Below are 14,461 nucleotides of genomic sequence, written 5' to 3' on the forward strand. Positions count from 1 at the left end.
CGCGCTCAGACACTCCTGGTTTCTCCCATCTCCTCACCATCAAACCAGCAGACAGCGATCATTCTCAGCCACAGCTACCCCAAGGTGCTAGAAGACTTTAAAAAATCTTTTTCTTGCCAGGCGGTGGTGGTGCACGCCTGTAATCCCAGCACTCTGGGAGGCAGAGGCAGGAGGATTTCTGAGTTCGAGGCCAGCCTGGTCTACAGAGTGAGTTCCAGGATAGCCAGGGCCACACTACATTCTAAGCCAAATACAGTCTTGAAGCTAACAGCCAGAGCAGGTTCTAGGCTGAGGTTAAGCGTGTGTAGAGGGATAGGCCAAGAACAAAGCTAAGTCTTCAAGACATTCACACTGCCCTCAACCTCCACAACACAAGCTCAGTTGAGAGTGACACTAAGCTAAGACTCATCTGTTGGATGAATGGCAGAAAATAAACAATGGCAGAATGGTTTTGTTTTTCTTGGGCACAAAGGTGATATTATTTCATACTCTGGCTCATTGAGTCCTGCTTTTCGAAAGCTAACATGAGGTGTAGAAACTTGGGACCTCTACTTCAAGTTAGTATCTGACAAATGCCTGCTATCTTCAAAGGACAGAGAATGTGTTGAGATGCCCAGGACCAGTCTCTCTAATGTGTGAAGCATGCATTTATGAATACAACATGGACAGGGGACTAAATGTAAACAGTCCAGGACACCACAAAACTGACCAGCACTTTTTGTTTACAACGCAGTGTGAATCTGCTAGTTTAGGCCAGTTTCCTCACCCATGAGATGTGAAGGTTGAAACAGGAGATGGCCAGAAAGAAGACACAACCCCATCTGGGGTCAAGACCTAGGTCCCTAGCTCTGACAATTATGATGGGAAAAACCTAGTGTGTTACTTAGGAGGGCGTCTCTGGAAGATCTTGATGCAACTCTGACACCCCAGCTAACTTAAATATGTCGTTGAACAAACCCCCTAACAATACCCAGGGCAGTCTCCTCTCTAAAATATACATTCCAGCGTAGAATTTGTTGAAGTAACACAGTTGAAGAGTGGTCATTAATGTGACCTACCTTGCCAAGCCCCACCCCACCCCACTGATGTACTAGCATGCAGGGCTCCCAGTACACTAGTGAAATATTCGATGACTGAGCTGCATCCCTACCCTTCCCCCTCAATCCTGCTTCTCTCTCGTCCCTTTAGCCCAAGGTCACACATCTAAAGTACTATGAGAAACATCAACCAGGATTTAAAATGCAAGAAACCAATGGCATCAGCAGGCAGATGACTTATTTACACAGCTACTGTGTGTCTCAAGAGTATTCAGAGAAGATTGTGGTTAAATGAAACCCTATGGGCAGTGTCTATGACTGTTCTCTGGTGTGAGACCGCTGTCAAACTGGATCCACTGTGCTGGCTCCTTGAGCTTGGAATTTTCACATTCAGAGCTGTGAGAACCACTCTCCAACACTTCTACTGGGTCAATGTCATAGCAGCCCGTGTTACTCAGAATCTGTCACAGTAGCAGCACTCTTGTAGTTTTTGGTGGTGACTGAACCCTAGCTGAGCTCTGGGCCTGAACAGCACAGAACATTTAAAGATCCCAGTCTTATCCTAACCACGTCTAACTTCCTGGTTACTAGAAGATAAATCTTAATACCTGGAAGTCAGGCAGGGTAGCACACACCCATAATTACACTTGGCAGAAGAGTCAGGAGTTCAAGCCCATCCTCAACTACACAGTGCATTGAGACTAGTCCAGTCTACATGAGTCTCCCAAACAGAATGCATCAAGAGGGGAAGCAATGCCCACACTTCTAAGTAAATGCACTCCCCCGTTCCTTGTGCTGAAGCTCTTCCCAAGGACCACACCCATTTGTCTGGCTCTTACCATGTTGAGAATACTTACTTACCATGTTGAGAATGTGACAGGAGAAACCAGATTAAGAGGGCACTGTAACAACAACCTGGTCATATCCTCTGTGTGTGGGGATGGGAGTAGGGGGTGTGGCAGCAGAGGTAAGCTCCAGTAAACAGTAAATGCTTGGAGCCCTAATTGGCCCAGCACTACTAGAAAAGATGCCTGGATGCACAGTGGTGATAAACACAGGCCAAGATCACTGAGCCAGAAAGACGACCCTGCTGTGCCTGCCTCCCACTCATATCTACAATAAATGTTCACAGAACATCAGATTTTGTCACTTCCCCAAAGTCAACAATAATTCCAACAGCTGCAGTAAGTATTTCCATTAAGTATACACATTACTTATAGAACCTGCTTTACAGCTTAGCTGGTTAAGAAACCAAGATTTGGCATGTTTACTACATCCTACAGACATGGCCACACTTTAGTCTGGATTGAGTATTTCTACTTCAGGAATGTCAAGTGATCCTGCCCCTAGCCCAAGGATCCTGTGTGCTGCAGCACAATCCAACAGGGTCCCTGGGACACTTTCTCACAGCTCTCTAGATGCTTCCCTAGCCCAGGCTGGGGTGAGTCAGCCACCTTGTGGACATTTTTATGTTAACAGTGTCTCTCTCTATGTCTCAGCTGTTTTCTATACTAAGGGTGTTTTTAAGGAACTCTTTTGTGGTGGACATTTATATGGGGTTTGTCCACTGGTTGAGATTCCCCTCTGACCACTCATGTTACAGTGTGTGGAAAGTAACACGGCTTGCCTTCTGCACTGTGGTAGCCAGACAGAAAGAATTAAAAAAAAAAAAAAAAATCTTTGCTACGAATGCTACCTGCTTCAAACTACTTTAGTACAACTTACAGTTCTTTTGGAAGTGAAGGAAACACTAAACCTGAGATTTGAAATAGTATAATTTCTTCCTTTATATTTGCCTTAATATTACATGAAGTATAATCAGCCCTATTTTGGGGAGTCCCCTAAAGGCATAAACTGCTGTTATGTTTATTCTTTGGTTTCTAGACAAAAAGACAACCCTGTACTAGAAAAGCAAGCCTTTGCTAAATAAAAAGCAGTCTCCAGTTTTGTTGGGGTTGGCCAGGGAAATGTACCCTTTAGTAACAACTCCCAATCATTAACACAGTATGTTAACAAAAATTAAAAAAAAAAAAAAAACACTAAAAAGTTAACTAATTTAGCATAATTATTATTCAATGTTATGTAAAACACAAGGTAAAATTCTAGTCCACAAACTGTAATATAGAATTTAATTTTATCGTATTTTTATGAAGTATGCGAAATCAAAGACAAGGATACATGCAACGGGCACATCCCACAGAAGACATCTACAATGGTTTACATTTCCTTTTTATTTATTCCTAGAAACTGCCCGTATTGCAGAGTTTTCATGGATGAAATATGGAACTGAGCAGATTCCTTTTTCTACAAAATTGTGGTATAAACTTGCTCAATTTTCTATCTTATTGCTAATAACCCTTACAGGCGCACAGTTTGTAAAGTAAACCCCTTAAGGACTGAATGTGTAGAGCATGCTGCAAGGTACAAGAAATAAGCTAAAACCGAGCTTTTACATAAACCTACATCTGGACCGACACACTACTGAACACTGGCAAACATTTATCACGACACAGGGAGAAATTAATAGAAGGCAATACAGCTCAGTCCTGAAAAGGCTAAGTAGAAACACTAAAATATTATGTTTCTAACCATCCATCCCAAGTAACAGTGCTTGAAAAATAAATCAAAGGTGACACAGAAAATCACACATTTGTTCAATACTCACCAGAAACACAGCTGCTTTGGAAAACAATGTCTGTTAATTTGGTTAATAATCAAATAACATTTTCTTTCAAACAGGAATCTCTCCCCACAAAAAGATTTTGATTAAATAACTAGTGGATTAATTATTAAAAATTGCACTGGAAATTTCTCTGTGGTTGGACACAGACCAATTTCTCTAAAGACAAAAAGCAGTACTGGCACCCTGTCATACCTGGGCCCTAGGACCTGGAGGCTGAGGCAGAACTTTCAAGAATGCCCTGAGGGGCTACACGGGTGAGACCCTTGCCTCCTTAAAAAAACAAACAAAAAGTCTTAGCAAATAAACTTGAGACCCTGGAATTGACCCCAGGGCCACACAGAAAAGAAACAAAACCATCAAGGTTAAGCTGAAGGCATAATGACAGCTGGCTCTGCAGGTTAGCTGTAGATAAGGACGGTGTCAGGGCTTAAGAGCGGACAGCAGCAAGTTCAAAACCCCACTAGTGCTCGGCTCTGCAACTGTACAAAGGTTATCCTACAGGTTCTGGCCTGCCTTCCAATCTCTTGACAAATTCAAGGAGCTAAAGGACATGGTGGGTCTCAGATTCTGCATTTAGACATGTTTTAAGAAGCTGTGTAGACATACTCTAAACAGAATGGAAAAACACACCCACACACTGCAGCTGAAGAATTCCCGTTCTGAGAAGATACGAGGATAAAGGACCAGCATCTGCGACAGCATCAACAGGGAGGGAACATTCCACAGTAACTGGGGACAAGACTCTTGTACATCATATATTGAAATTGATTTACAAATCCACAAAAAGGACTTTTAATAAAAGCAGCTGACAAAGAACTATTAATAACACGGTAAAACAGACACATCTGTTCATACTATTCTGCGGTAGGAGTCTGACATAGAACCATAGGAAAATGCCTTTATTGATACATTCTTGAACTTTGTAAAAAAACAAACAAACAGGAAAACGACTTATACTCTAATTGTTTCAATTCTTACTAAATTAAACAAAAGAACCGAAATGAGATATAAGCATTTTAAAAAGTCAAAGTTCATTTTAATAAAGCCATGAACTTGAAAACTTACTTTAAGCTACAAAGCTGGGTAAGGAATAGTTTGTTCTTCAAAAGCATCTCATCTGTTCCCAGTTAACGACCTAACTAAATCCTAAGTCTAGGACCTCAGAAAGCACGGCGGCACTGCAGAGTGCTCAGGCTCTGAGCAGCTCGCAGGGTCTGGCTTCCATCGCAACTGAGGAGTGATGCTTAGAGAGAAGCAGATCTGAAGGAAAACCAAGAACAGTTACTGCAAAGACAGGTAAGGCCACAGTGAGCTCTGCCCTGGACCACTGAGACAGCCTGGAGGTCTGAGGTGGGGAATGGGTGGACTGCAGCTGATCTGAAGAGAAATAGCCACAACAGCTAGTGTAGTGCAGCCTGGGGTAGATTAGATGGCTGTCACCAACACGGTTTACAGGTGGCCTTCCCCTTGACAAACTGAGGAGGCGGCGGTTAGATGTTCAGAGTGGCACTTACAGTGGTACAGTCTATGAGACGGCGAGTGAAAGCAGCGAAGCTGGAAAGCAATGGTCCTGACAGAGGAGTCTAAGGATCTACGTGAAAACTTTCAGAAGCCCAGAGAGCCAGAGAGACCCCAGAAGATGCCACAGAAGTTACAGTCTGCATTCGGAAGGTACTAGTGGCTCCTGTTTTAAGGGACAGTAAAAGCTTACCACAATCTAGAGGTAGTTTTTACTTGAGGATGATGGTATCACTAGACTGTGTCCTTTAACATCACATATGTGGTTCTTGTACTAAATGTAGCCCAATGAGTCTGCTGCAATTCCCAAAAACTGAACAAGGCATTACCAAAGTGCAGGGATGAAAACAAAATAAAACTGGCAATATTAACACACAGGCCAACACACAAGCCTGAATGCAAGCAAAGCTTAACTAAAAAGGAAAAAAAAAGTTGGACAGAACATTTCTACTGAAGGAAAGAAACAGAGGGGCAAAGAGGAAAATGGGAATATAAGTTACATTTGTATTTTTATAAACTTACAACTATCTGTCTCTAAGGTACTGTCTTCTGGCTACTTAGTTCAGTTTATTATCATCTAATAAAAGTCATCTTATGGTCTTAAGTTTAAAATTATAATGATGTTCTGGCTAGGCTAAAAAAAAACCAACCAAACAAACAAAAAACAAAAAAAAAAGGAAAAAAAATACAATAAATCATCCTGCAGAGACTTTCCTCATTTTACCCTATGGGCACCATCTTGGTAGCAAATAATTCTCATGATATTTTTTGTCATTTGCCAACAAGGTGGGAAACACCCTGTTAAATGTAATCACTGGGAACATTCCAAGTAAAGATAAAATGTTTAACTTACACATAATACAAGTTATGTACAAGATTTGGGGGAAAGGGAAGCCTGAACACAGCCTGGAACACATGAACTGGAGAACAGGCAGAGGCCACAGCCTTCACACGGCGGTGCTGAGTGCCACGAACTCAGAGACACTAAATGGCCCACGGAGCTCTGTGAGCATCGCTTAGATCACCACTATAAATACATTAAAAAAGGGAAAACACAGAAATAACTCCCAACAGTGTCTGAGGACAGACTAAGCTAACATACATTGCATGTACTGCAGGCAAGGCAGAGGCATTTTTAAAGCTTTGCAGACTTCATATAATCTTAAAAAAAATATGCAGGCTTTTACAAAATTTGACTTGCTGAAATCAAAATAATTCCAACTTATGAAAAAGTCATTAAGACTTCAGCTTAAAAAAAGTTCCAGCCTTAGACCACAAGAACCTGGAAGTGTTTGGTACTCAGATTGAACAAGCATGGTCAGGCTCGAACCTGAATGTACTTTAGAGCCTACCCTCAAAGGGTGGGGAGCGAATCCTGTTTGGTAACTACATACTGTGATATAAAAAAGGCGTGGTGAAATGTACCTTTTACTAAAGCTTGTGCAAGTCCCTTGGTCCATCAATCTATGTTAGGTTTGTGTCTTCTAGCTTGACCTGTGCTCCAGCCATGCATCTATTTCCTGACCGTTAAATCACAATCAAACCAAAAACAACCAAAAAGGGGTGTGTGTGAGAGACAGACAGCTGAAAACCTGGATTTCCAACAGCCTGGACATTTGATGTTCACTTTTACTGTGGCTTCTGCATTTCACATCTGCACTTGCAGTTTTGAATAGATCGCCTGGTATGAAACGTTTCCCCAAGAAACCACAAAAGATTGTTCACTTTATCCTTGCCTTTTTCTGTCAACTTTTTGCCGCATTCAAGTCAATTTAAGTCCCAGCAAAAAGACGGTAGTTAGGACACCACAGTGGCTGTGGACGATGTGACACTGGTAGAATTTGTGCTGGCATTTGTGTAGTTCCCTTCGCTGTTTGTGTTTGACTCATTGGTGGGCACTTGGCTGGAGTTGGCTCTGAGAATCGCTCCTGCAGCGCTGCAGTGCGGCCTTGGCCCTGGTTCTGGTGTGTACGTAAAGGTAAGGCTGGTGGAGTAAATGATTCCATCATTACGGACCAAAGTTACTGGAACCTGGACTGGCTGCCGGACCCATCTCCAACCTTCTCGGAATGCAGAAATGTCTGGGACCACGCAGAGCATGCTCTCTCCACATCTGAGGAGGAAACACACACCACTTAGAAGCACTTTCAAGGCAAACACAGCTCTGCATGGACAGTCCGGTGCCCACACCCTCCCAACCCTGGGTGACAGGACAGCTCTCTCAGTACCTGTACATTGTTTCAGCTTCCACATCCCCAAACCACACTCGTAAGTTTGGAGTGAAGTTTTGTCCTGTGAGTTCAAGCATTGCTACATCCCCGCCGCCATTCAACTGCAATTTAGAAAAACCACGTAAGACAGATTCCCACTTTTCACTGAAGAACACAGCTTGGGTTATATACTTGCTTTCATTTTCATGAAGTTAACAAGTTCAGATTTATAAAAACATCTGTTAAATGAAATGACTACAAAGCTAGCTGAAATTATAGCAAGATAACATTCAATGTGATTTAAGCTTCCTTCAGTGTAAACATACTGCTTCTATTTTTATTTTCTATCAATAGCACATGTAATAAGAACCCAAATTGTAACATTTACCCCACCCCCAAAAAAAAGATCACAGAACGTTTATAGCAAGTTATAGCTAAGAACAGCAATAAAGATTAAAGTCACCTTCCAACTGAACAATCTCACCTGAAGACTTTCTACGACAGGCACAGGAGTGACTGGGGCAAGGACAGGGCCCATTCCCTCATAGAATGTATACTCTGCCTTATCTGTGCTAATGATTGTCCAGGAAGCTCCATCGTTTATCATTTCTTTATTTTGTTCTTTTGGACATGGAGTGGCCTTAAGAAAAACAAATGTCCATTGAGTTTTATAAACATCATAGTCCAAGAGAATTTACCACATTCACCTACTTGAGTTAACAGGGAGAGAACTTAGAACAATCTGGGAACATCCTAATATGCTTAATCCCTACAGTAATGCAAACAGGGTGTTAATACGAGGCTCACAGGCAGTTTTTCTAGAACAGAAACACTTCAGTGATACATTAAGTCACACCTCATGGCCATCACTCATAGTGTAGCATTACTATACTTCATTAGTGGGTCAGCACCCAATGTGAAATGCAAATGGATTCACTAAGAAAGAGAATCACCAGAGAGACCTATAAGTCTGCAGAACTAGTAGGAGCTTTGTCACTTCCAGAAAGAAACAAGGGCTGAATTGGCAGCCCCCAACCCTGACCTGGGATCTCACTTCCAAGGTGACTCTGATAGTAGGTTATGAAGAGTTCAGCATGAACCCACAGCAATCCTACTATGGTGTGGTAAGTGTGTCCTAACTGTGGATAACTAAAATGTACACCTGAAAGTAGCCGAGTAACACAGCTACATATTAGCACTTAAATTATGTCAGTGTTACTACTGAGGGACCCCATTATAAAGTTCAACCCTCTTGTTGAATGCTCTCTCTCTCTCTTCTCTCTCCTCTCTCTCTCTCTCTCTCTCTCTCTCTCTCTCTCTCTCTCTCTCTCTCTCTCTCTCTCTTTCTCTCTCTCTCACACACACACACACACACACACACACACACACACACACACGCGCGCGCGCGCGCACACACGTCATTTTGGGGGACTTATTAAATACCAGTGGTGCTCCACTGTGTTCCAAGGCTCTCTGAATGCCAGATTAAGAATCCTGGAACTTGGGGTGGGTGGGAGGACAGGGGGAGAGACGGGGGCTTGCAGGACTTTCGGGGAGTGGGGGGCTAGAAAAGGGGAAATCATTTGAAATGTGAATAAAAAATATATCGAATAAAAAAAAAAAAAAAAGAATCCTGGAACTTGCTGTAAATAACTTCCCTAAGAATACTCTCATAGTCTTGAGTTCTTTGAGGCAGGATCCTGGGCATGCTTGAGGGCAGTGTGTTAAGAACCAATGAACCTAAGCTAACATAGGAACCCAGCTTCCTGTATGTGGATATAATTAGCAGCCAATGAGAAGTATGTCTCTGTAAACTGCCAAGCCATTAGTTTTTCAGCACATTTTCATCGGTCATTGCTATTCTGCAATGCTGCGGACTGAATGGGGACCATGAAGGCAGTCATCACTGAGCAGCAACCATCCTGTTTGCACAGCTTGGATTGCAGTAGTCATTTTATAACATACCTGAAATTGGATTATTCTTTCTTGAGAAAGGCACAAGTACATCCTCTCTGTATCCTTAAGGTAAAACGCACACTTGTGGAGCTGTGATACAGGGTCGTCTGCATCCAGTAATGCTGTCTGCTTATCAACTTTCCTAATTATCTGTATTTCAACAATTTAAAAAAAGTCGGTTATCCACATACAGTCTTTATTTTGTACACTGTTACAGTCCATAGTATATACTACATAACAACATATTAGTCATTTGTCCTATACCTACACATTAAGAAACATTTATAAACAATGTTAGAAATAAGTCTACATTTTACAAACATGTATTACATGTTTAAAAGTATTATAACAGCCCTTCAAAGAATACATTTAAAAAAAATAGGGCAGGCAGTCATTTGCTGTCTACACTAGTGCTTTTATTAACGCACACAAGAATTGTCTGAGTTCTTGACTAAAAATGCCTTACCCACTATGATTTGTCTGAGGTTTGATATTCTGTACTTCTAAAAAAATGTTTAGTGTTATGAATGCTGTTAACAAACAAAAGTATTTTGATTGGCAGGTTCTGCCGATCTTTTCATTAATATACAAAGTAAATACCATAGGAAAACATCCACAGCAGGCACTAGCAGAAATTATAATGGGATTAAATATTAACATATTACAAGTCCAGCATGCTCACTGGAAAATGCGGTCAGGGAAGTGACAAAGGCCTTAATAGCTGGAAGATAAGCCTAGAGAAGGCAGGCTGCCTGTCATCCTGCCGATACGCTGCAACTATTATAGTCTAGACTCTCAACTGTAAAGTTATTTTCGTTGCTACTTCATAACTGTAATTTTGCTAGTTATGAACCGAAATACTAGTATCTGACATACAAGATATGTGGTATTCAACCCTCTCAAAGGGGTTCCAACCAATGGGTTAGGACCCAAAGTTTCCTTTGTAACTGCTTTCCAAGGCCACCAAGGACCTCCGGGCAGGTGACCCTCATGCATTTCTTCTCCGCGGTGACCTGACGAGGGCCTGACTTGGATGTTTTTCCTGGAGCAATGTCTGCTCTAACAGACCTTTACAGTGCCACACACGCCACAGCTACTCACATTTCCATTATGATATTGAGTGTGCATCTTAAGCTTACCTTAAGAAAAGCACAAGTTTGAAATTTTTTTCAATGTAAGGGAAAAATATAATGCCTTACAGTTTCACTACCTGATGGACAAGAAGGCCATCCTGTGCCTTGTTCCTAAAGAAATGCCAATGCTCCTACCTAATTTTAAACAAAAGTCTTATTCTAGTTACATAACAAAATGATGCTTGTGTGTCCAGGCTACTGAAAGCTTGCTTGGTCTTACATCCAGATATAGCCAGTAACACACAAATACAGTGTATCTGCATCATCATAAAGAAAAAAATGACAATCACACAACCAAAAAATAAACCCACACCCAATTAATTAAAATAGTGTAGGAGTTAATCAGCAATTAACTTCTAACAGGAACTTTAAGAACACAATTGGATTGTGCCAATAGCTACTAGGAATAATAAGAGGGGCACTGCATTTTCACATTAAAAAACATAAAAACTGAGCTACATTTTTCTACCCTCCCTTGACTGTTTTTGTCCCACATTCATTACAGTAGAGTCAGGTCTTACCAATCTTGGCAGTGCCATGCCAGTGACGGAGCACACAAGCTTGACAGTCTGCCCGTAATGGATGTAACCGTCTCTGACTGTGAACTCCTCGCCTTCTGATTCATCGTCATCCACTGCAGTGGGTGTGGAAAACAGATCAAATGGTTATACTTTAACAACTTAACATATTCATAGGTTATATTACCACAAGAAGGAAAATATATTATTTTTACATTAAAAATACCAAATGTACATTTTATACTCACAGAGATGAATGTAAAATGCTCCCCACTGTTGTGAACTAGCGTGGAAATTCCCTCCTTCTACATGAAGATATCTGGTACTAACTGTCTGGGATCGAAGCCGATTAAACAACGCCACCTTTGTTCCTGAGGCAATGCACACTGCCAAGACAGAAGGAAGGATTCCTATTTAAATTTGTGGGGAAGGAGTTCACAAAAGAAGGGACTTTTGCAAGGCAAATTATATTTTTTTTACAATAATGTAAATAACAAACAGATTCTGGTGGCAAACATTTTAGCCTTCCAAGATAGGGAATAGTTTAAAAACAAACAAACAAATAAAACCAAGGTCTATCTCTCTACAGTATTATCAAGATAATGACATAAAAGGGGTTTTTTGAATGGTTTTTTTTACTAGTTTTATTTCTTTTTAATTAATTTCATTTTAAGTTAGTTTAGGCTTTCCAAAAGGCTTAAGTTAGAAGAAAAATAATACGAAGAACTTTTTTGTGTTCATCACCCAGCCTTCCCAGATGTCAGCATCTCACTGAGAGCAACACAGGACATTTAATGCAATGATAATTATTAGATGGGAAATTACCTTAAAAACAACAAATGCTTAATGCTAGATAATTCATTAAAGTAACACTCAACCATTTAAATTATGTATGCATAAATTCCTGCGATATTACTGAATGAAAAGGCCAACATGAGACACTCTATCTCTACACACTGTGGTCCTACTAAGCAACAGTGCAAGAGTGCCTGCCCCCCCCCCCCCACCCCATGTGCTATCATCCAGTCAGCCAGCACTACTGCATCATGATTTTAGGGAGTTCTGCTATCTCCCAAATGCCATACAGTATTGTATTATATGAAAAGTAATAATTATTTTATAATTTACAAGTAAAATTTTAAAACGAAGATGTACTTTATGTGTAAAAAATGCATCTACATAAAAAAATCCTAAAAATGCAACAAGTTCTTTGCATTAAAAATATCAATACAAACAAAATCAAAGAACTTAAAAAGAGCCAGGAGGTGGTGGCGCAGGCCTGTAATCCCAGCACTCTGGGAGGCGGAGGCAGAGCCAGGCTGATTTCTGAATTCAAGGCCAGCCTGGTCTACAGAGTGAGTGCCAGGCAGCCAGGGCTATACAGAGAAACCCTGCCTCGAAAAAAAAACAAATCCAGAAAAACCAAAAGACAAAACAAACAAACAAAATAACTTAAAAAAATAAAAGAGTCTCCCATTCCATTTTTTATTATTATAGACACACAGTAGTATTCACATATGATGTAAAATGTCTAGGGTTACATCAAACTAAAAATAAGCACAAAGGCAAGCAGACTGTGATGAACAATAGCGTGTGATAAAATAAGACTGGTCTGAAATCAGTGTCACTACTCAATTAGGGTTTCCACTTAATGAGTAATTCTATTTGCTTTTCCTCCTATAATACTAAATTCATATGAATAAAGACTTGACTGGAAATGTGTGTGTGTTGTACGCGCATGCCATAAAAGTGCATGTTTAGCCGGTTGACTATAAAGGCCAAAAAATGACCTTTTCTAATATCACTGGTCTATCAAATACTATTGATTTATACAATGCAAATGTAAATTATAATAATTATAATAATACAAATATTACTCTGCAAATTAGTAACCAATCAATTGTTTATCTAATCTGTTGGCTATACTTAAATCAAGTAGTTGTATGTTGAAGTTCTTCATTGATAAACCCTTTGTCTAAATATGTGGAAATTAGAAATAGAAGAAGCAGAAACACAGTACTTTGTGTACCTTAATGAAGTCACAGTCACTAAACTCTGGTTACAAGTTGCTCAGGAGCCTTCGGAGTAACTTAAACAAACTGCTGAACTTAACTATAGTCTTAACAGGACAAAAAGAAGGTGTAACCAGATGCTCTATGATTTCTAACTAGTGAAATGACCAGCTGATTTTAAGTCTTTAGTCACCGGGCCATGGAAAAAGTGAGGCACAGAAACATGGGACCAGTCAAATCCAGAATATGGAAATTCCATCAGATTTAAAATGACCGTGTTTCTTTAACTAGTAACTGATATCAAAGGGGTAGGGAGGCAAGAACAGAAAAACTATTACAGATTAAAACTTACAGGTTTTATTTAATTTTATGTTTGACCATGTCGACTACAAATGGAACAAAACATTACAGTGATTATAAAAAAGCCATTGCTGAGATAATATGATTAATCTACTCACGGAATAAATATTAAATGGCATGAAAGAAAGGGATGTCAACTTTGTGAGATATGATGCTTAAAAACCAAAAGCCAAGCATGAGGAGTCACTACCTCAAAAGTGAGTTAGTGAGAGGAGAGGATGCGGACTGCCATGCGCGCAGGGCAGGGTCTGCGCCCACAGAACTGAGCCATGAAACTGCTGCGGGAGGGGAGACGGCTGCATTAGGCTGCTCTCTTCCTTTTACTTACATTTCAAAGTTTATTAATTTACAAACGTAAGAGAAGAAGACCAGACAACCAACTCAAGTTTGTTGAAATGTAGACTCACTGGGCTGGAGAGATGGATCAGTGGTTAAGAGCACTGATTGCTCTTCCAGAGGTCCTGAGTTCAATTCCCAGCAACCACATGGTGGCTCACAACTATCAGTAAGGGGACCCAATGCCTTCTTCTGGTCTGTCTGTAGACAGCTACAGTGTGTATTCATATAAATAATTAAATCTGCCAACGAAACAGCAGTTTCTGCCTTGGAGCCCTTTAGATATTTGGTTTAGTGGCTTACCTGGTTTCCCAGAGCACACTTTTAATGTGGGTAATTCTGTCATTCTGAAAGGATTGATGCTTCTGGAATCTTGGACACTGTAGGACATTTAGCATCACTGGCTCAAAGCATTATCTACCTACCTAGCCACTCTGACAGAAGGAGCAAAAAACAAAAACAAACAAACAAAAAACCCTCCAGTTGCCCAAATGCCACTGGAAACAGTAAGAAACCACTCTAAAGCAATCCTAATATAGCAGCTGAGATTCTCAGAATACTATAACTGAGACTCAATTACTTCATTAGGTCAGACAATACCCATTTATATTTAAATTTAAAACAGTAAGGCCAAAAACTAGTAGTTAACAATGAACTGGTTACTGACAGAACAACCTTTAAATGTTAAAGTTTGTCTG

General features: G+C 40.5%; 1 protein-coding gene across 4 annotated transcripts in view; it reads right to left on the bottom strand.

The window, feature by feature from the left end:
- Positions 1-3,152: 3,152 nt before the first annotated feature.
- The window catches only part of Rbpj (recombination signal binding protein for immunoglobulin kappa J region), a 70,705-nt gene continuing 59,396 nt past the window's right edge, over positions 3,153-14,461 (bottom strand). For all 4 annotated transcript variants that reach the window (XM_052198273.1, XM_052198274.1, XM_052198275.1 and 1 more), the window contains 6 exons: positions 11,304-11,441; positions 11,059-11,171; positions 9,414-9,554; positions 7,933-8,088; positions 7,467-7,570; positions 3,153-7,351 (listed from right to left, as the gene is read on the bottom strand). In XM_052198273.1, coding sequence (XP_052054233.1) covers positions 7,036-7,351; positions 7,467-7,570; positions 7,933-8,088; positions 9,414-9,554; positions 11,059-11,171; positions 11,304-11,441 — 968 coding nt within the window. In that variant the 3' untranslated portion in view covers positions 3,153-7,035. The remainder of the gene's footprint in view (positions 7,352-7,466; positions 7,571-7,932; positions 8,089-9,413; positions 9,555-11,058; positions 11,172-11,303; positions 11,442-14,461) is intronic.

This window comes from Apodemus sylvaticus, chromosome 11, assembly GCF_947179515.1.
Source record: "Apodemus sylvaticus chromosome 11, mApoSyl1.1, whole genome shotgun sequence".
NCBI lineage: Eukaryota > Metazoa > Chordata > Mammalia > Rodentia > Muridae > Apodemus > Apodemus sylvaticus.